General features: G+C 53.1%; 7 protein-coding genes across 7 annotated transcripts; 3 read left to right on the forward strand and 4 right to left on the reverse strand.

The window, feature by feature from the left end:
- Positions 1 to 20: 20 nt before the first annotated feature.
- PG986_003680 (uncharacterized protein) lies at positions 21 to 3369 on the reverse strand (the record flags this gene model as incomplete). Its single annotated transcript, XM_066839902.1, has 4 exons — positions 21 to 584; positions 631 to 3067; positions 3186 to 3224; positions 3287 to 3369. 4 exons carry the CDS (start codon positions 3367 to 3369, stop codon positions 21 to 23), a joined length of 3123 nt encoding a protein of 1040 aa, XP_066704966.1.
- Positions 3370 to 4852: 1483 nt separating this feature from the next.
- Positions 4853 to 6057, reverse strand: PG986_003681 (uncharacterized protein; the record flags this gene model as incomplete). The annotated part of the gene is made up of 2 exons (XM_066839903.1): positions 4853 to 4882; positions 4942 to 6057. The coding sequence occupies 2 exons, from the start codon at positions 6055 to 6057 to the stop codon at positions 4853 to 4855; spliced, it is 1146 nt and encodes a 381-aa protein (XP_066704967.1).
- Positions 6058 to 7400: 1343 nt separating this feature from the next.
- Positions 7401 to 8609, reverse strand: PG986_003682 (LysM domain protein; the record flags this gene model as incomplete). Its single annotated transcript, XM_066839904.1, has 3 exons — positions 7401 to 7636; positions 7766 to 7894; positions 7958 to 8609. Coding segments are annotated over 3 exons (1017 nt in total), but the record flags the coding sequence as incomplete, so codon positions are not given.
- Positions 8610 to 8693: 84 nt separating this feature from the next.
- PG986_003683 (uncharacterized protein) lies at positions 8694 to 9724 on the reverse strand (the record flags this gene model as incomplete). Its single annotated transcript, XM_066839905.1, has 5 exons — positions 8694 to 8789; positions 8849 to 8975; positions 9041 to 9110; positions 9193 to 9629; positions 9678 to 9724. The coding sequence occupies 5 exons, from the start codon at positions 9722 to 9724 to the stop codon at positions 8694 to 8696; spliced, it is 777 nt and encodes a 258-aa protein (XP_066704969.1).
- Positions 9725 to 11275: 1551 nt separating this feature from the next.
- On the forward strand, positions 11276 to 13803 carry PG986_003684 (bacteriodes thetaiotaomicron symbiotic chitinase; the record flags this gene model as incomplete). Its single annotated transcript, XM_066839906.1, has 4 exons — positions 11276 to 11672; positions 11701 to 12312; positions 12376 to 12702; positions 12884 to 13803. 4 exons carry the CDS (start codon positions 11276 to 11278, stop codon positions 13801 to 13803), a joined length of 2256 nt encoding a protein of 751 aa, XP_066704970.1.
- A 2306-nt stretch (positions 13804 to 16109) lies between these two features.
- On the forward strand, positions 16110 to 16961 carry PG986_003685 (uncharacterized protein; the record flags this gene model as incomplete). Its single annotated transcript, XM_066839907.1, has 1 exon — positions 16110 to 16961. The coding sequence occupies one exon, from the start codon at positions 16110 to 16112 to the stop codon at positions 16959 to 16961; it is 852 nt and encodes a 283-aa protein (XP_066704971.1).
- A 591-nt stretch (positions 16962 to 17552) lies between these two features.
- PG986_003686 (oxidoreductase) lies at positions 17553 to 21235 on the forward strand (the record flags this gene model as incomplete). Its single annotated transcript, XM_066839908.1, has 4 exons — positions 17553 to 17570; positions 17660 to 18576; positions 20616 to 20827; positions 20958 to 21235. The coding sequence occupies 4 exons, from the start codon at positions 17553 to 17555 to the stop codon at positions 21233 to 21235; spliced, it is 1425 nt and encodes a 474-aa protein (XP_066704972.1).
- Between the last annotated feature and the right edge of the window lie 148 nt (positions 21236 to 21383).

Here is a 21383-nt window from a genome sequence, read left to right on the forward strand (position 1 = left end):
TCTCAACCCCCTTTTTGCCTTCACGGCCCCTCCGGTGTCTTGGTCGTCTTGACGACCAGCACCGCCGTCTCCGCCACCGGCACCCGTGACGACGGCGTCGCCAGAGAAGCGTGCTCCGACGAAGCATTGCCGGCCCCCGCCGGCGCGACGTACGGCGCGATGTCGATGCCGTCGATCCAGATGGTGTTCTCGGGCGCCCCGTTGAGGTAGTACTCGAACCGCACCACCCCGAAGTTGCGGCGCGCGCCCAGCTCGAACACGACGCCCCACTGCGTCCACGAGCCTCCTCCCGCACCACTATTACCGTCATCACCGCTGCCAACGATGTTGTCGGCCCCGCGCTCCGCGACGACGGTCGCCACCGTCACGCCGTCGAGGACCGCCTCGACGCGCGCCTGGTTCGCGAGCGCGAACTTGAGGCTGAACGACAGCACGTAGCGCTGCGGCGAGGGGGACAGCCGCAGGACGACGGGGCTGCGCAGCTCAAAGTCCCACCACTGCGCGCCCCAGTTGTCGCCGCCGTTCATGAGGTCGACCGCGAGCGAGCGACACGACCCGGCGGAGCCGGACCCGGCAGCGTCGGGCTTGGTGATGTAGTAGTCCGTCAGCAGGGGGCTCGAAGGCGCCGACCTGCCAGGGGCTGAGCCCGCGCTCGAACCCGCCGTTCTCGATCATCACGGTGGGCTGGGTCGGGGTGCAGGTCGGCGCGCTCGAGGTGGAGGAGGCGGCGCCTGGATCGCCTGGTCGTCCGGAGGCACTGCCTGGGCCTCCTGGGCCGCCTAAGCCACCGGAGGCGGAGGCTGTGGGTATTGGGTCTATCACGGCGAGGATAGAAGAGGTTGAACTAATGACAGTGACGAAGCCAGAAGTGCTTGCGCCGCTGGAAGGAGATGCCCCATCCGGACCAGTTACAGCTGCAGTCGCATCAGTTGATACTGACAAAGATACGCCATCATTACCGCCACCACCTGAACCGCTACCGCCAGGGCCTTGAGTAGGGATCAGTGAGCTGATGTTCCCAAAGTGGACATGTGACGGCGTCGACGAGGTAGTGCACGTCGTATCAATAGGGCCACCATCCGAATAACTGCGCGACGGCACCACCGAAGTCGAGAACGTGGTGAGGCACGATGTGTCGGAGCCAATAGGATCTGTTGGCGGCACGCCGCTGCTACTGATAATCACGGCCGTGGACGTGATCGAAACCGTCGCGGTCACTGACGCGACCAAGCTTGAGGTTAAGGCCGTGCCTGTGCCTGTTGAGCCCGTCGCCGTGGGGTAGACCGTCGACGACGTGTTCATGAACGGCGGCACGGGCACGGAGCCGCTGATGATGGACTTGGTCAGAGAGGCGGTGTCGGGTGCACCCTTGCTTCCCCAGCCGGAGGGCGAAGAGGCAATACCAGAGCTCGGGTAAGTTGCGGTGGAAACTGAAAGTGGGGGGTGCCCTGAGCTGGATATGGGTACTGATAACGAATTGCTGTTGCTATACGAAGCGCTTTGGCCTGGGATGCTCTGTGTTTGCGAAGCGGTGCCCGAGCCCACCGGAATAGACCCTGTCCCACTGGCTCCAGGGCCAGATGTACTATAGCTGGTGACTAGTGTAGTGAGAGTCGCCCACGACGAGCTAGGTGAGGGGAAGGTCACCAAGCTGGACTCAGTCGCCGAGCCACCAGGACCAGGAACAGACCCCGAAGCCGAGCCGGAAGCAGAACCAGACTCGGAACCAATCGGGACTCCGGTAGAAGCCGTGGAGAATATGTCAGTAGTCTCTGTTATGAACGTCACAGACGGCGACCCCGAGGTCGGCGACGGGCACCCGGACGGCAATCCAGCGCCCCCGGGCCCGAAGCCAGGAATGGGGATGCAGTCGGTGACGGTGCCGACGATATCTGTGGCCGTGGAGACGGTGCTGGCGAAGGTTGTCGAGATGGTGCTCAAGCTTCCCGGCGGGAGTGTGCTGCTTGCCGGGGGTAGAGTGCCGTCTGGGCCGGTTGGGGGGACATCTACCACCGACGTGGAATCGAAGAGGGTGGAGGCGGTAGTGATGGGCGGCGGCTCACTGATCATCGAAGCCCCTCCCGGGGGAGGAGGCCTAGAGAAGACCGGCGGGCCTGTCTGGCTGGGTGTAGGAGTCTCGATGGAAAAGGTCAGGGTGTCAGTGGTCGCGGTGTAACTACCCGATGGATCTCCCGGCGCAGAGGAACTCGGCGAACCCGGGACCGTTTGGCTGTATGTGGCGGTATCGGTAGTGAGTGAAGGCGAAGGCAGCGTCAGTGTCAATGTCTCAGTTGTGGTGTCGCTCATTGGTGGCGTTCCCGAAGAGCCTGATAAGACCGGGCCGGTTTGGCTGTATGTGACGGTGTCGGTGGTAAGCGAAAGCGAGAGCGAAGGTTGGCTCAGGGAATCAGTTCCGGTCCCGCTCGTTGGCGGCCCTCCTGATGAACCTGATGGGACTGAACCCGTTTGGCTGTACGTGATGGTGTCGGTAGTAAGCGAAAGCGATGGCAAGGTCAAGGACGGAGTTATGCTGCCACTTAACGGAGGCCCACCCGAAGAATCTGACAAGATTGGTCCCGTCTGGCTATACGTGGCAGTGTCGGTAGTCAACGAGAGTGAGGGCTGAGATGCGCTTGCGCTGCCACTCATCGGCGGACCCCCAGAAGACCCGGACGGGCCCGGGGCCGCTTGGCTATACGTAGCGGAATCGAGGACGGTCGAGATCGAGGGCAGGGTCAGTGTTGCCGTCACGGTAGGGTACGGTGAGCTCGGATCGCCGCCGCCGGAGGAAGAGCCAGGTGGTGGTGGCGAGACGCTGTACGCGGGAGAGGTGCTGTCGCTGTTGGTGGCGGGTGGACCCCCAGAGGTTTGTGAGATGACAGATTCCCACCATGAAGGCGACGATGGTGAACCCGTCAATGACATGGAACTGCCTGGGTAGGTTCCGTTGCCTGGCGGGCCGGTGACGGTGGCCGAGCTCGATGGAAGAGTTACGGTTACAGACGAGACTTCGGTCACTGTTCCTGGGGTGGATGATGGCCTGGGCCTGACGCCATAGGAGTAGTGACTGTAAGGGTATCATGAGGTTAGCCTGATTTAAATTGAGATCGGTATTATTGCAACGTCCCCTCATCACCATCACCGCCACGACAGATAAGGAGGGCACGATAATGGTTGAGACGTACACTTGACGGTTCAAGACCTTGTTGGCGCCACCCATACAACTAATTCCCGGTTCTATGTTAGTTGCCATGAGAGCTGCGAAGGACTTCAGCGGGTTACTTACTTGCTTCCATCACAGCTAGCCTGACCCCCCACAGCGAACAGCAATAGGGGTAGACCCAAGGAGACTCGGCTAAAGAGTGACATGGTGAGAAGTTTGGGGGATGCCAACCTTGAGAGTACCGAGTGCAAAGAGTGAACGTAGCCTGTGTGATGAAGCCAAGTAAAGAAAGCATACCTAGGTTCAGATGTCCAATCTTTATACAAGAGGAACGCGATGGAACACGTGTAGTAGGATTATCTTTGAAGAAGCCTCCGGTATGCCAAGCACGATAGGGGTGAAAGGTGTAGCTGAGCCTTACAACGCAGAACCAATTAATTATGAACTCGGTGACACAAGAGTAGGTGCATACTTGAACATCGAGAAGCCGAACACAAAGTAAAGCCCCGAGCCCGAGCTGAGCTCAATTCTAGAATATCTCACGTCTTCATGATCTCTGTTTGGATCTCCGTTCGGAGCCGAATGTGTAGATGTTGTCCGAGCAGCCGTCCCACGACTTCTTCAGCCTTCCTAGGCGGAGACATGATAGGAATACATGTTCCTGGACTTTCCGGTCGGATAGTCATAATAATATTGGGGATTGATTTTCCATCATTGTAGATCTACGACTTTCCATCTTCAGTCGCATTGCACATTGCTGAACATGCGTCGTAGGCTGGGCGTGAGACTATAACGACGTCGTATACACACTTTCAGACAGTACTTGGTAGGTTTTCACAAGTTATCCACAGTTGAGATATTTCCGAAGTGTATGACCGGACAATAGACCGGAGTGTTTGCAATGTTTTAGGTCAGCATGCCTCATCAGATTGCCATATGTAGGTATCAACCAAGTACTCGTTCATCGAATTCTTATGAAGGGACATGATGCAGAGTGATGTAAATACGCATGTAGAAGTTTGATATGCTCAGACTTTGAATACGGCACTAATGTGTAAACAGCACCTCTCCCCTTTTCTAGCCATCATAACCGGGTGCTTCAGATCCAGTTTGCTTCTCTCACGACCAAAGAGGGTTTGCCTTTGTCTTTGGGGGTGTCTGCATCTACAAGCCTCTGCGCCCGATTATGGTCCAGCTGGGCCGGTATATATATGGTGTGTTTTGGACACAGAGACGGTTCCAGAATCTATATTGAAATGGCTGTCTCGGCGTTATACGACAGCAGAGTCACTTTTGTACTACCATTCCCACATGCCACATCGAGCTGAAAAGGACGCAAGTGTCAGCTCTTGAACCACGTGAGGAGCTTGCTGACCTGAGGTATTGCTCCTTGCTCTTATGCATGGCGCTTTGGCAGTCTTCAGGTACCCGTCGTGCCTCCATGTAGTAGGTTCCTGCATGCAACATGGCCTGCATATTCGCGATGAGCTCAATGACGTAACACGAAGACCTAAATACGCGAAGCAATATGTTCGACCAGTCCTGCCAAGCCTAGAGTAGGAAGAGCCTGGGAGATCGCCATCCAGCTTTAATCTGGGCGAGCGCGCTCGAGTCTCAACCGATATATTACAGCTGACGCCACCTCCTTTCCTTAGTGCCCGTTCCCATGTTTCCCCGTCGCTCCGTCGCTCACCACATGGCCTCGCCTTCATCGGGCAACTGATCGACGACGTCCTCAGCCGTGCCCCCTCTGTCAAAACGTCTAGATTCATGCGCACGCTCCAGCGGACGTAGGGTGCGCCGATCTTGGAGGCGTAGCCGCCTCCCTGGCCGCGGATGTCGGAGGCCCCCTTTTTGGCGAAGTAGTGGCCAAAGATGGGAGGCTGGACGGTCATACACGTTGGCTGCTGTCTCTTGCGTCTTCCTCGTTCCCCATCCCCTTTGGTACCGTGTTTGTTGCCGTTGCTGCTCTCACCAAGTCCATTGTTTTTATTGGTCCCGGCGGCCTCATCATTCTGGTCATGACCACTTTTTGTCTCGTCGGTATTGTCGCCGTTGGGTGTCGTCCTGTCCACATACCCACCGGCGCACCAGTCGCCCAGCATCAAGTCCCACTGGCTCGAGAAGTCCTCGAGGCCGAACTGCCACAGCAGCTTCCGCGCCCCGCGCTGGCTGACCGCATATGCCAGCGTACATGCGGTGCCTGGAGAAGAGGCGGCGTGCACCACACGAGTGTGCGGCGGGTATAGCTCTCCGAGGGCGTCGTGGGACGCGAAGGGATGAGGTTTCAGGTGGCGAGGTGCTGGCACCGTCGGATCGTCGGCCACAACCACTCGAAGATTATGTGGCACCGAGGACGCCGGGTCTGGGAAATCGGTACCGCAGTGGCCTAGCCAGAGTACATCCCATCCTTCACCGTAAGGGTGGTCCGGGGAAGGCGATGTGCTCGCCGGGGATATGTGATCGAGAGGGATCGAGTGACGGTCCTCACTTTCACGGTCCATGACACTGGTGATCCCTAGGGATTCGGCGCCGCTTCTTCTCGGTCGATATGTAATCAGAGGATCGTCGCCCAGCCCATTAGACGGCCAGGACTCCATATCACTCGTCATATGTAGCCACGCATTGGAGGCCGCCCCGAAGGTCTGAAGCTGGCTCTTGATCCGCAGGTCCCAATCCACGTCATCCTCCATGATCAAGGCATTGGAGAGGCCTTCCTCCACGACTCTGCGCAATGCGTTCATGTGGGCCCGCCAGGAGCCCCTGACGGCGGCGTCTGAGCTCTTGTGCTTCGGCCGGTCGCCAGGGGGTAGCACGCGCTCCTCGACCCTGTCACCATCGACGCCTTCGACCCATTCGAGGGTGATATTGCTGACGGCGGCAGCCAGTGCCATGGCGTCACGGCGATCTGTTCGTGCTGGGCGGTTGATGACGAGTATCTTGGCAAACTGCAGAGGCTTGGATTATTAATCTCTTCAGGTATCCCCTTCCTCAGCTGACAGCAATGTGTGAAGTATTGATGCTGCGTAACTCAGTCATACTCACTCCTACTGTCCCATTCGCAATTGGCCCCGACGCGCGGCTCCATGGGCGCGCGTGTAATAAGTGAGAGACATTCCTGGGCCAGTACAGATAGATGAGTGGAAGCATGAGGAGGCTTCCCCAGAGTAGACGGAACTTCTGAGTTATGATCATTGCGTTTGAAGCCCCTAGATAATGTAATTTGTAGTTACATGGTCCTCAGTGGTGGATGTCCATCTGACTTTTTACTAGGACTTTCGAAATACTTCGAGTGTGATCTCCCTCGATGGTTTGCCATTATATATAGGCTAAAGGAGAAATGGAACTAGATGCCGTGGTTACTTGGCTCCATGCAGATCCTTGGGTCATACGTCCGATTGGACTTTAGCCATTGGAGCGCAGCTTCGTGCAGGGAGGCTTCTGCCGTCTTTGCGATTTCTCGCCTAATATCTGACCCAATGTCGGCACCGACTTCCCTCAAGGGATCAACACATTATTTCCAACGCGTCTTCTTCAAAACTTGTAACTTGGAGTGGAGGTGTAAACTTGATATTGTACTTCCTATTCATTCCAAGCCTCCTTTTCCAGACCCGGTCAAATCAGTACCACTTTGAAACGAACTTAATGCACACATCACAGTCCCAATAGATAAGTGTACCGGGCCGGCGAATGCTCTGCAAGCGTGAGATGGATAGCTGTAGGCCTGCTGTAAGTGACCGGGAAGCTGCTGGTGGCGGACGCCGGCTTGTTCGATGCGACCGGCGAGGAAGATGGCGTTGCGCTCGGTCCCGTCTGGAAAAGAAAGCCTGCCGAGAGACCACCTCCGGACCATGCAAAAACCCGCCTACAGCCAAATGCCAGAAATGCCTATGCCAACAAGCTGACGTCGAACGATGACATTTCCGATGACGAATTCCAAATTACCACGCCCGCTCCAACCCTTGAACGAAACTCGAAATCGAAAAAGTCATCTCATCTATCAACATGATGTGCAAAGTGGAAGCCGCCACGTTCATCGACTCAGATCCTCGCGTACAATATGCCCTCACTCGTGTAGCTATGGAAGAAGCGTCCAGAGACGGCATGATCCTGGTACGCATCCTGAAACAGGGACAGTAAGTTCCAGCGCACGATACCAGGTAACTCCATCATTGCCTATCAGCACTAAAAGGGAACGCCGACACATATCGCATAGCCAAAGCCATAGATTGGTACAGTCCGGTCCGATGGCCGGGTTCCACCGGTAGAGCTGCGGCAAGGTGATGCCAAACTGGCCCTCGATCTTCTCGCAGCTGTCGCCGCTCTGTACCGTGTAGTACTTGTTGCAGTTGGGCGCCGCGCCGGACTGGGTCGGCGCAGCGGGGCCGCCGCCGCCCGTTGAGCTACTGGTGGGAGCGCTGACGCAATATGCATAGCTAGGTACTCGAACGTCAGTGAAGCCCCATGACAGAACTACATTCCCCCGCAAGGATGGGTCTTACCCTAACCATAAGTTCTCACAATTTGACCCGACTAATCGTACTCCATGTCAGCTTTTGTAGTTCCCAACCGCGGTCGTTACGTTCCAGTGGCGGTACTTACTACTCGGGTTCCATTTGAAGAAGTCCCCAAAAGAGATCGCGAACATGCCTTGAATCGCGGCACAACTGTCTCCGGACTGTACAGTATAGAATTGTCGGCAGCCGGGTACGATGCCCGTTGGTGTAGGACCTGTCATTTCATTAGCTCATCAGCTTCATAATCATTGGAGTAAGTTATTCAGGCGAAGCGCACCCATCGAGGCAGAGCTTTTGGTACCTGTAGACGTCAAAGGGGGGCTCGTTGCAGTGGCCGTAGGTGCGGTGGAGTTGACACCAATGCACACGGCGCGGAAGTCGTTCTCCTCGAGGTTCGCGAATAGGGCTTCATCGCAGTTTGCCCCGAGCCACGAGTTCCAAGAAGTGAGCTGCGAGAGCTTGATCGACGCATCTTCTGCGACGGACGCGCAGTCAACGCCCACCGTCCCATCGTATCCGGAGACTCGTGTGAAGCAAACACAATCGGAAGCGGTGCCGTCGTGGATGATGGTGGCGTCGACCGAGACACAGTGGTTGTCGGACGGCACATACGCTGTGGTATCTGTCTTCTGCACGCAGTAACTGAAGCCTGGCTGGAGCGCACACTCGGTTTTGTTCTTCGATAGACTGGGATTCCAGGAGATAAGGTCCGAGAACTCTACGCAATAACCGTAGGAAATGAAGCTACACGAGTTGAAAGTCGCATCCGTGGTGTTTTCTTGGTAGTTGGCATACCATGCGCAACCTTCAATTGTACCAGGAGCCCTCGGCAGCTGTGGAAGTTTGAACCCAGGATTGAGGTAATTCGTCGTGGACGGATTTTCTGTGTTCACCGCGGGAAATGACACCGGTGGGACGGTGATTGGCATGGTGGGTGCAGGTTTGTATCCGGAATACGTGGCGATATTGCCTACGGGAAAGACGCAGTAGGCGACACCGAGAAGCAAGTTGGTTCAGTTGGAGTAGACCTCTGGGTTGAGGAAAAGGAAATCCGGTAGCGGTAATGAGTATGCGATGGAAAGCTTGCCGCAGGTGTCTCCTGTCTGAACCTGTGAGAGAGTCAGCGTATGTTTCTTCTAGTCATCTATTGTCCGGGGGGAGGACTGACCGTGTACCACCCACCGCACATTCTTGTCTCAGGGAACGAATTTGTTGGTGCTGTTACAGAAGTGCCAGCACCAGTCGATGTACTGATGTTACTCGGAGCACCAGAATCGACACTTCCTCCTGGTGACCTATCATTGTATATGTTAGCATGTCTGCAATACTCGTAAATTTGTTTTCGTATCTTGAAACTCACGAGACGCAAACCTGAAATCTGACAAAGTTGATGGCATTACGGCATATGGAGTCAAAATTTGGGTTCCATGCTAAAAAAGTGTACCAGCTTGAGTCCATGTTGGGTGGCTACGCCAGAGCAGGTATCATACGGACCCCATGTGTACGTCTTACAGGTTGGCGGTGTACAGAGACTGGTGCTAGTCTTGATAGCTGCGTCGAAGTTCTGACAGTAGATATCGAGCCCATTGGCGTGAAGCATGCTGTAGGTCGACACACCCATAGCTTTTGCGACGGAGTTACAGTCGTCACTCGGCCGGGGAGTGTACGAGCCTGTGCAGGTTGGCGGCTTAGTGAACCGAGGAGTATCGGGACTGGTTACAGTAGCATTAGTGCCGTATGCTGGGGGCACAGAGTACGTGTAGCCACTGGCACTACAGCTTGAAGTCAGTTCGGTAAAATCGCTTGCCATACCCTCATCGTAACCAAAGGGATTGCCGAGCTCGAACGCCTGTACTCCAAGCCAGCAGCTTGAACAGCTTTGATTTCTGGTCAAGACACTCGCATTGGACCAAGCAAGAAACTGCGGATCGCAGTATTCACCTGTCGCGCTTCCGCAGTGTCAGCGTCTTGTAGGCTATCGATGTGGACATACTTACCTGTCGTGGAAACAAGACACTTTGGAAGTGAAGAGGTATTGGTCCATGATGAACGTCGCCGGGTAGACCGTGTTGGCATGGACTATTACATCTGTACTCGCAGTACAAGTACGCACTATCTTTTCTCTCGCCAACTGGAGGTCTGTAGCGCAGGAACCCGAGCAAAGAGCGCCAACTTGGTCCGAGTTCAGGATAACATTTCTAGAGATATATCAGTGGTTTATGCTCTTTCGTATACGACTCAAATGCCAACATTGTCCGTTGTCTCGGTGGAAACTTACTGGCTTGATGCCTTCGCCAAAAAGGCCGGACAGTCGACTGTGGTATTCAACGCTATTTCGCAACCGGTGGTAATGCCGGGATAGCTCATGAAAGCGGGCAGTCCATCCTTGAGCTGTTGTGACCATACTGACCGAACGGAGACCGCAACGATAGTAAGGAGAAGACCTTTGAAACTAATCATTGTATCGTCCTATCCGTAGGTACTGTTGGGCTAGGTAAGAATGGATGTCTTCCAAGCCCAGAAACTTGAGAAGATTGAAGTCAGCTGGTAATAGCAAACGTGATGGGCGCTCGAGCTGGTCGGCCTGGTTTGGGTTGTAAAGTCTGTACAAGAACAACTACACTCGATCGATCGGCAACAAGCGCTGGATGAGGAGTGTGGAACCTACCGGTTCAAAAAGAAAAAAAAAAAAAAAAAAAAAGAATGGCAGGGAATGTGTGGAAGGCAAGACTTGCAGGGATACTCTGTGATTCTGGCTTGCAAAGTGATTTCCTGATTGAACCCGGTATCTCTCTGAGCCGCTGTCGGGTAGGCGAGAGACTGCCAGACCAATGGGAAGGAAGCCGGGCTACCAACCTTCCCAGACCAACATCCGACGTTCGGTTCGGGCCCTCCTTCGGGAAGCTGCACGTCCTCGGGTAATGCAAATATCAGACTCATTCATTACCTGGAAGGTCCGAATGGACCTGCAAGCCCCTGCAGCAACAATACCCGAGAATTGGTCGTTTTAAATTTCACCATGCAACGAACTGCAGCTCTTTACTGAAAGGCTAAGCGACGTGATCTCACATTGGTCAGACTCAGGTACGGCTACGGGTGATACAAATTGACACACCCATTACTTGAATAGCCTAGAATAGTTTCCTTCACCTAGCCGCCCGGTTCGACTGTTGGTTCATTATATCAACGTATAAATGAAACTCTCTCTGGGATTCTGCCATGAAACTGTCCTGTTCGGCTCTCGGGCCGCGTCGTGCTTATGCTGCAGCTCGTAATACATTCTAATGTTTCACTGCGTTGTAAACCGATGAAGGAACGGCCGCCGGCTTCGGGAAGTAGACGTTCACCTTCCGATCTTGAAGAATGAGGATAGGGGCGAAAGACAGGTCCTGGGCATGTCAACATCACGCTACTCTTCCCAATCACTTTTGTAGCTGTTTATCTTGTCATCGTAGGCAAACAGGATTCCCACCACCAGCTGGAGCATCGATACCGTCACTTCATTCCCTTGTTTGTACAGACACTTCATTCCCTTGTTTGTACAGACACTCGCGTCACAGAGCCTTCGTTTGCATCGTCAGATAACTCCAGGGCTATGCCTCAAAGAAGCTCCTGGAGACCAGGTGTCCGAGGCTCCAGCCTCCTGGCAGCGGTTGCGGCTTTTGTCCTTTTCGCCTTTCAATGGCGTAACAACCCTGCTACTAGGGCAATATCCACTGTAACCACAGCTAGAAGCTTGAGAGACCCCGGATACTCATCCGACTCTATGCTTGGTTCTAACGTCAGCCTGGGAAGAAGAGAAGATTATACATGTAGTGCCAGCGCCCCTTGCTCTAACGGCGCACGTTGTGGCGCATCCGGCTTCTGTGGTTATGGGTCGAAATACTGCGGGAATGGGTGCCTCAGTCAATGCGATGCCACAGCTGAATGCGGGGAGAACGCGTCTGAGCCTGGGAAGAAGTGTCCCTTGAACTTCTGCTGCTCGCAGTACGGTAAGTGTCTTGGTGGGAATCCTCAAAGGGGTTGAGCCTCAGATGATACTAAGTCGGCTCCTAGGCTTCTGCGGGACAACGCAAGAATTCTGCGACGACAAGTGCCAAAGCAATTGCGTTGTGCATCCATCTCCACCAGGTGGAGGTACTGGGCAAGTGTTCGATAAGGTCATCGGGTATTACGAATCCTGGAGCAATGGCAAATCATGTCACAACATAAGACCAACAGATCTGCCCCTGGATGCTCTTACACACGTAAACTACGCCTTTGCATATATCGATCCAGGATCCTATCAGATAGTTACTATGGACTCAGCAACACCTGGCCGCCTGTTCGATGACCTGACAACACTGAAAGCCATCAAGCCTGATCTCGAGGTATGGGTAAGCATTGGCGGATGGACGTTCTCGGACAACAACACAGCTACTCAACCTGTCTTTGGCGAAATTGCAGCAGATGAAGGAAAACGCCAGAAGTTGGCCAGTAACTTGGTTCATTTTATGCAACAGCACGGGTTCGATGGCGTGGATCTCGACTGGGAATATCCGGGAGCACCAGATCGAGGCGGGAGGAAGGAGGACACTGCCAACTACGTGCAGCTTCTCAAGACGCTGAAATCCACATTTGATGGATCGGGAAGTAAATGCAACTTGATATCTTACTCCATCTCGCGTGTGCTCCAGACTGACCTATGTATGATAGGCAAGTATGGCCTTACCTTCACCGCGCCAAGTTCGCTCTGGTACTTGCGCTGGTTCGACATCCCCAACATGCTCAAGTACTCTGATTGGATCAACTTCATGACATACGACCTACACGGGGTCTGGGACGCTGAGAACCCTATAGGCAGCATCGTCCAGGGTCATACCAATCTTACAGAAATCAAGCTTGCCACCGAGTTGCTTTGGCGCGTCGAAGTTCCACCCAGCAAGGTCGTGTTAGGATTCGGTTTCTACGGCCGGTCTTTTACGCTGGCTGACGCAAGTTGCTCTACGCCTGGATGCCCTTTCAGCGGTGCCTCGAAACCTGGTGAGTGCCAATAATCCCTTTCCCTTCTCGCGATGCCCATTACCCGGCATGGCGGCATGCGTACCCTTTTACATCAGTAATATTGGAAGTAGATCCATCTCTATTGCCCTCATTCAGATCCATTCTAGCAGAAAAGCTCAAGTGCGACTGATTACAACGCTTTGGCTAACAAAAAGCTCAGGTCCATGCACTGCGACCGGAGGATACCTTGGATTCTATGAGATCCAAGAAGTTCTGAGGAGCGGCGTAAAGCCCGTTCATGACTCCGAGGCCGCTGTCAACTTCCTGGTCTTCGATCAGACGCAATGGATATCGTATGACGATTCAGTGACGTTCAAGCAGAAGGCCGACTGGGCGAACAAAGTAGGGCTTGGTGGTTCTATGATCTGGGCCTCCGATCTGGATGATGATAAATACTCGGCCCATTCTGCACTTCTTGGGAGGAAGATCAACCCGACTAGTTCGCTGCAGAACATCAAAGACCTACTGCAAAAGTCGCAGCGGCTGGCCTTGACCGCCAGCATCAAGGCACAAACAGGCGAGGGTTGCAAGACGTACGACGGAGACTGTCAGGACCTCAACGATAACAAGGCCCTCGCGGACGCTTGCGGCTCCGGCTTTACAGTCGTAGGCTGGGGCGATGCAGGCTGTGGCAAAAAGAACCACCACTACGGGAAACCCATATGCTGCCCTACTCTCGGCGCCCCAACTAGCTGCACTTGGCGAGGCGACAATACCGGGGGCGTGAGCGGCGATTGCAGCAGTGAATGCTACGAAGGTGAGATCAATGTGGGCGGCATATATTCTCACTGGGGTGGAGGGTTCACAAATGATGGCAATACCAACCGGTGTAGGAGGGGCGAGAAGGCATTCTGCTGCGTGGCTCCCGACCATGCGGCCATCAAGAAGAAATGCTCGTTGACATCCTGCTCCGGCAGCTGCTCGCCTGGAAGCACGCCCATGTTCAAGTATTACGACGACTGTTGGTTCAACCGCTACAAGACATACTGCTGTCCCGACCCGGCCCCTGTGAGTGACTGCCATTGGGTTGGTGATGGTGGCGACTGCAAGAATGTCCATTGCCCCCCAGGACGAGATTGAGCTTGCGCGGGATCCCTATGGCGACCCGGATACGGACAGCTGGGCATGCGAGTGGGGCCGGGACAAGGTAGCGTGCTGCAAGATCGGTCAGATAGAGTCAGATCCAGCGACATGCGCATCCGACATGTGTGATATTATCCCAGGATATTGTCCACCCATCGACGATGGGTCCGGAGACGATGACGAGGGGTCCGGTGTTCTGTCGAGGCGTGATGGGGTGAATAGCAGCCGCCAAACCCTGACCAAAAGAGGCAATGCGAGAGAATATACTCCAGGTCCAGGGGGGCCGAAGGTTACGGTAACGGGATTAAGGTATCCAGGACCGACGAGGATGTACACCACGCGTCTTGCCTCGCAGGCCATCCCGTTCGCATTTCAACTGCTTAAGCGCTATTGTCTCGGGCCAGCGCTTCGTGCTATCAACGTTCCCATCCCGGCCCCAGATACGATTGTTAGGGCAGGGATGGAGGCTGAGCACGTAATCGATGTAAGTTGACTGCCGCGTTTTCATTCAACTTGTATGCACTTATAGGTAGTTGCTAATACAGAATCAACAACAGCGACAAGTTATTGCGAAGAGCTTTATTGTGTCAATGTTTACGGGCCTCTTGCCATCCGGCAACCGTGCTCGCCTGGCAACTGTCGGCCAGTCCTTCTTTGATAACTGGAATACTGCCAACCGCGCGGTGGGTGCCTTTCCGAGTATCGGGTCGAAGTGGGGACCACGTCCCGACACGATCAATGGTCGTGTCATGGCCAGTTTAGGCGCCAATGACTGGCGAGTGCCCTTCAGCCTTCTCGAGAAGTCGGTAAATATTGCCAAAGGCAATGTATTCCGCATGAACTCGCCTGTCGATCTTCGCGATATCACAAAGCTGGCTGAAAAGGCTGTGAAGCTCGATACCGAGAAAGCAGCAGACGAGCTGTTTTCATCCCTCCGGACTGTATGTACTCTGGTAGGACTCTGTTTTGTCGGAGGATTGCGACCCCCTTTTGCTCGAAAATCAAAGCTAATATGACGTGCACAACAGGGGTTCGCCGTGTTCGAGTACCTTCATAAGTCCCAGGTATCATCCGCGTGGGTCGCCGTCAACTCGCAGATGCGCCTTCAACTCGGCTACATTGAGCAAGTCACAGGCATTAATACGCTTGTGAACTGGTGGGACGTGTGGTTTGCCGACTTCTCGCAAACCATAAGCAAGACAGCACAAGATTGGGCTTATAAGGCGATTGCTAATGCTGTAGAAGCGATATATAATTCCAACAAGGCTGCGATAGATGCGGGCAGGCCGGCGGCAAAATCACCGGGTTGCTCACGGCGCAGCTGGGTGAGTTCGCTGACAGTATCAAGACAATGGTGACGCCGGCTCTGCCACAGATCGAATTGCTGCCACCGCCTGGAGGGGTTAGAAAGGATGTTGTTGATGACGGGTATTGGTCGAAAGTGAATATGGAAGAGGCAATAAGACTTGAACTTGATGAAGAGTTGTGGGAGAAGTCGATGAATGGCATGCCAAGCGCTGGATGATTGGGAGCTTGTGGCTTCTCTGTGAGCACTTGGAAGGACGACGGATTGTAGGAGACAGCATTGCTTTCGGCCAATATATGAATCTATTCACTCTGTATGAATTACAACAGGACACCGAGCTTCCGCTTTCAACTACTTACACGTAGCTATGCATGTTCTAAATTATTTCGTCACTCCAAGTGTAGAAGTACCGATTGTTGTTGTATGACTGGAGCAGCTTGGTCACAGTTCAGTTCAGGGTACGTGCTAGCGTATCTCGTCGGATGCACACCCAGTACGATCGATCAATTGATTGCTCGCTTAAAGATAGCGCTCCCCTCATGTTGCTTGTAGAGGCAAGCTTCAGAAAGATACTTCAAGGTCAGAGGTGTCAAACTTCACCCGACGGGATTGTGCATCAACACGCATGCTCGCTCAATCAAGCTGGTAACCAGCTGGTACGTAACAACCGGCTTGGCAAAGTGGAAATGAGATTACCCGTACGACCGCTACGCCTACATAAAATGGCCCCTGGCCACCAACCCTGCAAATCCAACGCGGTAGGGTCTCCCTCCCGACTTACATGGAGCTTTGTCTTGCAATCTACGTGATGCAAACCGCCATGAACGACGCTGTCCGCAGCTACCTCACGCTTCCGCACCGCACGCGCTTTGCATCCATTCCGCTTCAAGCTGCGGCTTTATCTGACGTGATACTCCAACCCCTTCTGCATCGCCCTGCAGACCGACAAATACGCACATCCAGTTGCGCGCCTATCAACAGGAGTGACGGGTCAAAAATGGCCACCGATAACCTGCGCCAGCTTGAGGCCCTCATGAACCGTCTGGAACGAAAACGTGCAGCCAGCCAGCGACCTGCCGACATCTCTGCTCGCACGCCCAAGACGTTGTCCACCACGCTTAACGCTGCCGACAAGATTGAAAGGCATTTGCGGGCCGACGGCCATCGTATTTGGGGCTTCGTCGTATATCGCTGTACATACACCAGCGATACAGCCTGGGATTTGTGCATCGAACGCATCCACGCGTCGGTTCGGAAGTCCATGGACATTTACAACGGGCACGATATGCTCCGAGAGGGATGCTTCCGGCTCACCGTGATTTCGGATGCGAGCACGCTTGACGGGGCGAGCACGCAGATTGTTCGTCGCCAATTCAAAGAGTGGTGTGCACGCATGCTTCACGAGGAACAGGGTTCGCAGGAAGAGATTCAGACCCGACAGCAACAAGCCTCGCCGTGGGACCGCGGTTGGCCGGTGAGGTATGGGTTCTGCATTCAGATTGATGAGGCTTCGATGCGGAGCATCATCTCGGACGAAGACGAGCCGTGGGTCAACATCATCAAGGGTGACTGGAAGCCACGCGAAGTTGCACGGCAGCAGCAGCAGCAATTGACTGGGTCTGGTTGGACGATGGAAATCCCAGGTGGACGCAACGAGGACGAAGGCGAGTTTACTGATGATGAGGGCGACAGAGAGTACCCGCCTGTTGAAGGATGCACAGAAGAAGACGTCGGGTGGATGAAGGTGCGGCTCGTAGGTCTCATGACGGGATTATACACCAATCTGAGAGATCCGGACTACTGGGACGTTCCGTATACCAGGCCACCAGACATAGTGCCCATGTACTAGGGTGATCACTGAGCAATGTAATGGGAAGTATCCAGTCTACTGATATCGGCGAAGGCAACACAATCCACAGTCCCAGCAGTCTTGATCTCATGGGCATGGCACAACTCGTAGCCAATGGGAAATAAAGTGTATTATATTAAAAGCTTGACATAACCCCTAATCGAGCAGCTGACATAGAGCAGCATATAGACAATCCACGAGCGACGCTATCTATGGATTTCCTTTTTCATCCTCCCGTGCCGATTCCCGCTCACAGAAGCTTTCAATCGGGCGCCACATCGAGGACTGCCCCCCCTGTCCGTCCCTCATGGTGCTCAATGGTGCTAGAACTAAGAACGCCAGCCCGTATTCCTCATGTAGCGCCACCCTGCCTGTCAAAATCCTTGCTGTTTGCTCGGCCTGTCCGAATAGGTTTACAAAAAGAGCTCACGCAGCCTCAGTTCTACAACTCTGACATTTCGAGGTTTACGCAGCGAAACCTGTTTGTGGCGGCTCAAAAATTGTGATCAACACGGTATTTCCAAAACCATTGACTTTTTTGGTTCTTTTGCTTTTCGACTCATACCAGCGCAGGCCAGCATTCCCAAAACCATGGCGCTGGCATCTTGTGTAAGTCTCAGCTAGGGCTCCTATTACGCAAGAAGCACGTTCTACACCTTGATGGCTAAGTAACGCGGGGATGTGTTCGAACTGAAAAGTGTGCTGCCCTATCCAATGCGCTGCCCGGAAACGTCTTCCTGCCCAACAGCAACACATATGCCTCCGCCAACAGCAACCGGTGGTCGGGCACCTCGAGTCTGAGCCCCAGCTGCGTGGTGCTGCCCGGCTCGACGCAGGACGTGGCGGCGGCCCTGCAAGTCCTGACGCAGAACGGCCGCCCCTTCGTCGTGAAGTCGGGCGGGCACATGGCGAAGCCGGGCTTCAACAACATCGACGGCGGCGTCTCGCTGGACCTGAGCCGGCTCAACAGCGTCGAGCTCAGCGGCGACCTGCGGACGACGCGCCTCGGCACGGGCGCCGAGTGGCAGCGCGTCTACGACAACACCCCCGGCGTCGTCGTGCCCGGCGGCCTCTGCGGCGGCACGGGCGTCGGCGGCGTCTCGCTCGGCGGCGGCATGTCCATCTTCCTGGCCGGGGTGGGCTGGACGGCCAACAACGTCGTCGACTTCGAGGTGGTGCTGGCCAACGGGACCGTCGTGCACGCCACGCCCAACACCAACCCGGACCTCTTCATGGCCCTCAAGGGCGGCGGCGCCGACTTCGGCGTGCTGACGCACATCACCATCACCAACGCGCAGCTGACGAACTTCATCTACGCGGGTCAGGTGCTCAACGGCCTCACCGATCGGTCGAGCCAGGCGCTGCTGCGGGTGCTGACGCGGTACACCACGGCCAACAACCGGGACCCGGGCGCAGGGATGCAGACCATCTTCAAGCTCGGCAGCAACGGCAAGAACGAGGTCGAGACGCTGTACGGGCACCGCGCCGGCCTGAACGCTATGATCCCGGTCCCTTTCTTGTCCCCGGCCATCTTCAACGAGTTGCTGGGGGTTCTACCACAAACAGTGGCGTTTGCTGCGCCGGCGCCCATGAATATACTGTCGAACATGGCCCAGTCGGCCCAAGCAGATTGATAAGATGCAACCCCCCTCTGGCTGACCCCCCCCTCACTGACCCCCCTAAAATAAATATAAAAATCAACAACAACATCAATAGATAGATCAATTAAGCAACACATACTGCATTTTAAGGTCTGTTTCGGCTCGTGCGCACTATAATAGAGTCACCCTTACCACCAGCTCGATTTGTATTAATTTCCACCACTTTACCGGCGCCCCTTTTCGGCCTTTTCTTTGGCCTTCCTTCTTTGACGTCCTCTTGAACCTCCCTGATGTTTACCATATAAACAAAGCCCTTATTAGGGTCCTTATCGACCTTCCTCCTCTTTTAAACCCTTGTTTTTTTTAGATCTACCTCCAGACCGGCCTTTTCCTGCTTTAACCGGCCGATCCGAGCCGTTAAATTATTAATACTTTTACCGAGTTTCTTCTATAGTAACTTTTTAATTAAATTACCGGTGGTAACCTCTACACTAAATATCGCAGCCCTTAAATCTTTAACCTGCCGGCTATTTTTCGGCGTCTCGATCCTTTTAGTTTTCGGTTCGGCCGGCTGGCGCGCATCCTCGGCGGTAATAGCCTCGTTAATAACTCGTACTATATTAAAGCGCCGGAGCTTATTATTTATCGGCTTTTCGATATTAAAGGGGTAAATACTAATTATTACCTATTTATTAACGATAACCTTAAGGGTAAAGGCTATTTTATATATTTTAGCCTAGGTTCGAAAAAAGTCCCCCTTTTTAACGTAACTATTATTAATAATAGCGTATACTAAGTCGAGCTTTCTCCGGAACCTTCTTTTTAAAACCCTAAAACAGTTAATATTTAAAGGCTAGAGTATATAAGAGCTATATAATAGTAAATAAAGGAGTTATACCTTAGCCTTTAACGCCGCTAATATAAAGTTATCGTCGATATAATTTTTTATATTTATTAAGAATTAAAAGCTTTTATTAATTAAAGTTATTAAGCTTTATTAAAGGGATAAATTTTTTTAACTATTTTAAAGCTATAGGATTAAAAGTCTATTCTTTTAATAACGCCTTAAAAGCTTAGTCTTTATATTCGTAATTAACTTCGTTCTCTTTTTAAAAGAACTATTATTACTAAACCGATTAGCTTTTAAATATAACTAAAAACGGCAGAATATTATTAATAATATTAATATATTTTAAAATAATTACTTACTCGCGATTAGCCGAGTCGTTCCGCATTAAATTTTAATAAGCGGTAGGTCCGATTACTATAATACTTTCCCCTATTATTATCGCAGTTCTTATTTTATCGGCGTTAAATTTAAATCGAGGGGGTATACTATTAATAATAATAGTGTTAAGCCGATTAAAAAACTCTCGTATAACCCCGTTTAATATGTATACGAAACGCCGGAAATTTATCGCTTTAGCACGTACGGTCCTAAAAACCGAATAACGTTTTAAAAAACGGTACACTTATCGTTTATTAATAAAATAATCGACCCCTTTTATAAAAAAGATACGCTAAACGTATATACGAAATAGCCGGTACGTTAATGCGTAGCTTAAACTAGCCTAAAAAAAGCCCATTTAACTAAAAAGGTCTCTTCGGTAAGGGTGAATAATTACAGAGCCTTATACTTCTCTTTTTATTAGGGTTCTCCTTGATTCGGTTACGAAGGGTGCCCCTGTTAACGTTGTAGTCTTTGGCCGTACGGTTAATGCTTCCGCCGGCCAGCACGGCTTGGACCGCCTGCGCAATGCGTACTTCTTTAGTTATATTAGTAATAGTGAAAAAAGGAAAAAAAGAGGAAGAGATTAATCTACTTTAATTGGGAGACGAGTGAGATTTGACCCCTTTATATACTATTATTGTTGCTCAGGGGCTCTAGAATCATCTGAAATCAGGAGGGGTCAGTGAGGGGGGGGTCAGCCAGAGGGGGTTGCATCTTACAGGTAAGTTCATATTTGATTCATGACAAAGCCCATCTCTCCTTTTTCAACCCGCGAACCTCGGCGGATGACGTTTTGTTTTACTAAATAAAAACCACCGGTAGGGACGGACTAGCTACAATTACCTTCCAAGACGACCAAGCTACCATCGAAGCAGTGCACAAGGTGACCTCGGATATCTGCAAACAGGTGGTCGACATACCCAACTTGGATTGCTTTTGGAGCTACGTGCCTCTGTCAGATATAGTCACGGCCAACAGCCTAAAGAGGGGCGGGAACGTCCTGGGTCTGGAGAGAAAGCGTATCGATCGCATGGGTACGTAAGCGAGCACAGGCAGCCCTTTGTAAAGAGACATGATTCCCTCCCCCTCATTGATTTCCAGCTCGGTCGTTCGACAACCCAGGACCTGTGTATTCGCTGACCGGGGAAACCCCAACCCGTTTAGTGGTCTTCTTCTCCCCGCGCTGGCTCGACCCCCAGTACGACGCCCGCATGAGCAACGTCAGCCAGGCTTGGTACAGCCAGGCCAAGGCTGCCACGGTCGCCCAGGGCACCGCGGACGACTTTTTCTACCTCAACTTCGCCGGCGGCTTCCAGGACCCCATCAGCAGCTACGGCGCCGACAACGTAAATTTCCTACAACGCGTGGCGGCTCGGTACGACCCCCAGGGGGTCTTCCAGAAGCTGATGCCTGGGGGGTTCAAACTGCCGCAGGGGTATTAGGCATTCTTGTTATGTTGAGGTTTTGCTTTTGCTCCTCCCAAGTAAGAACTGAGACGGCTGAAGACGAAATAGGAAAGGGGGGCTGGGAGGAAAGATCTGTTTCTGGCTCAACCATATTAATTAAGTACCCGAGTCTAAATTCGGTATT

The sequence above is a fragment of the Apiospora aurea genome (genome assembly GCF_038362705.1).
Source record: "Apiospora aurea strain CBS 24483 chromosome Unknown utg000002l_segment0_segment0, whole genome shotgun sequence".
Taxonomy (NCBI): Eukaryota; Fungi; Ascomycota; class Sordariomycetes; order Amphisphaeriales; family Apiosporaceae; genus Apiospora; species Apiospora aurea.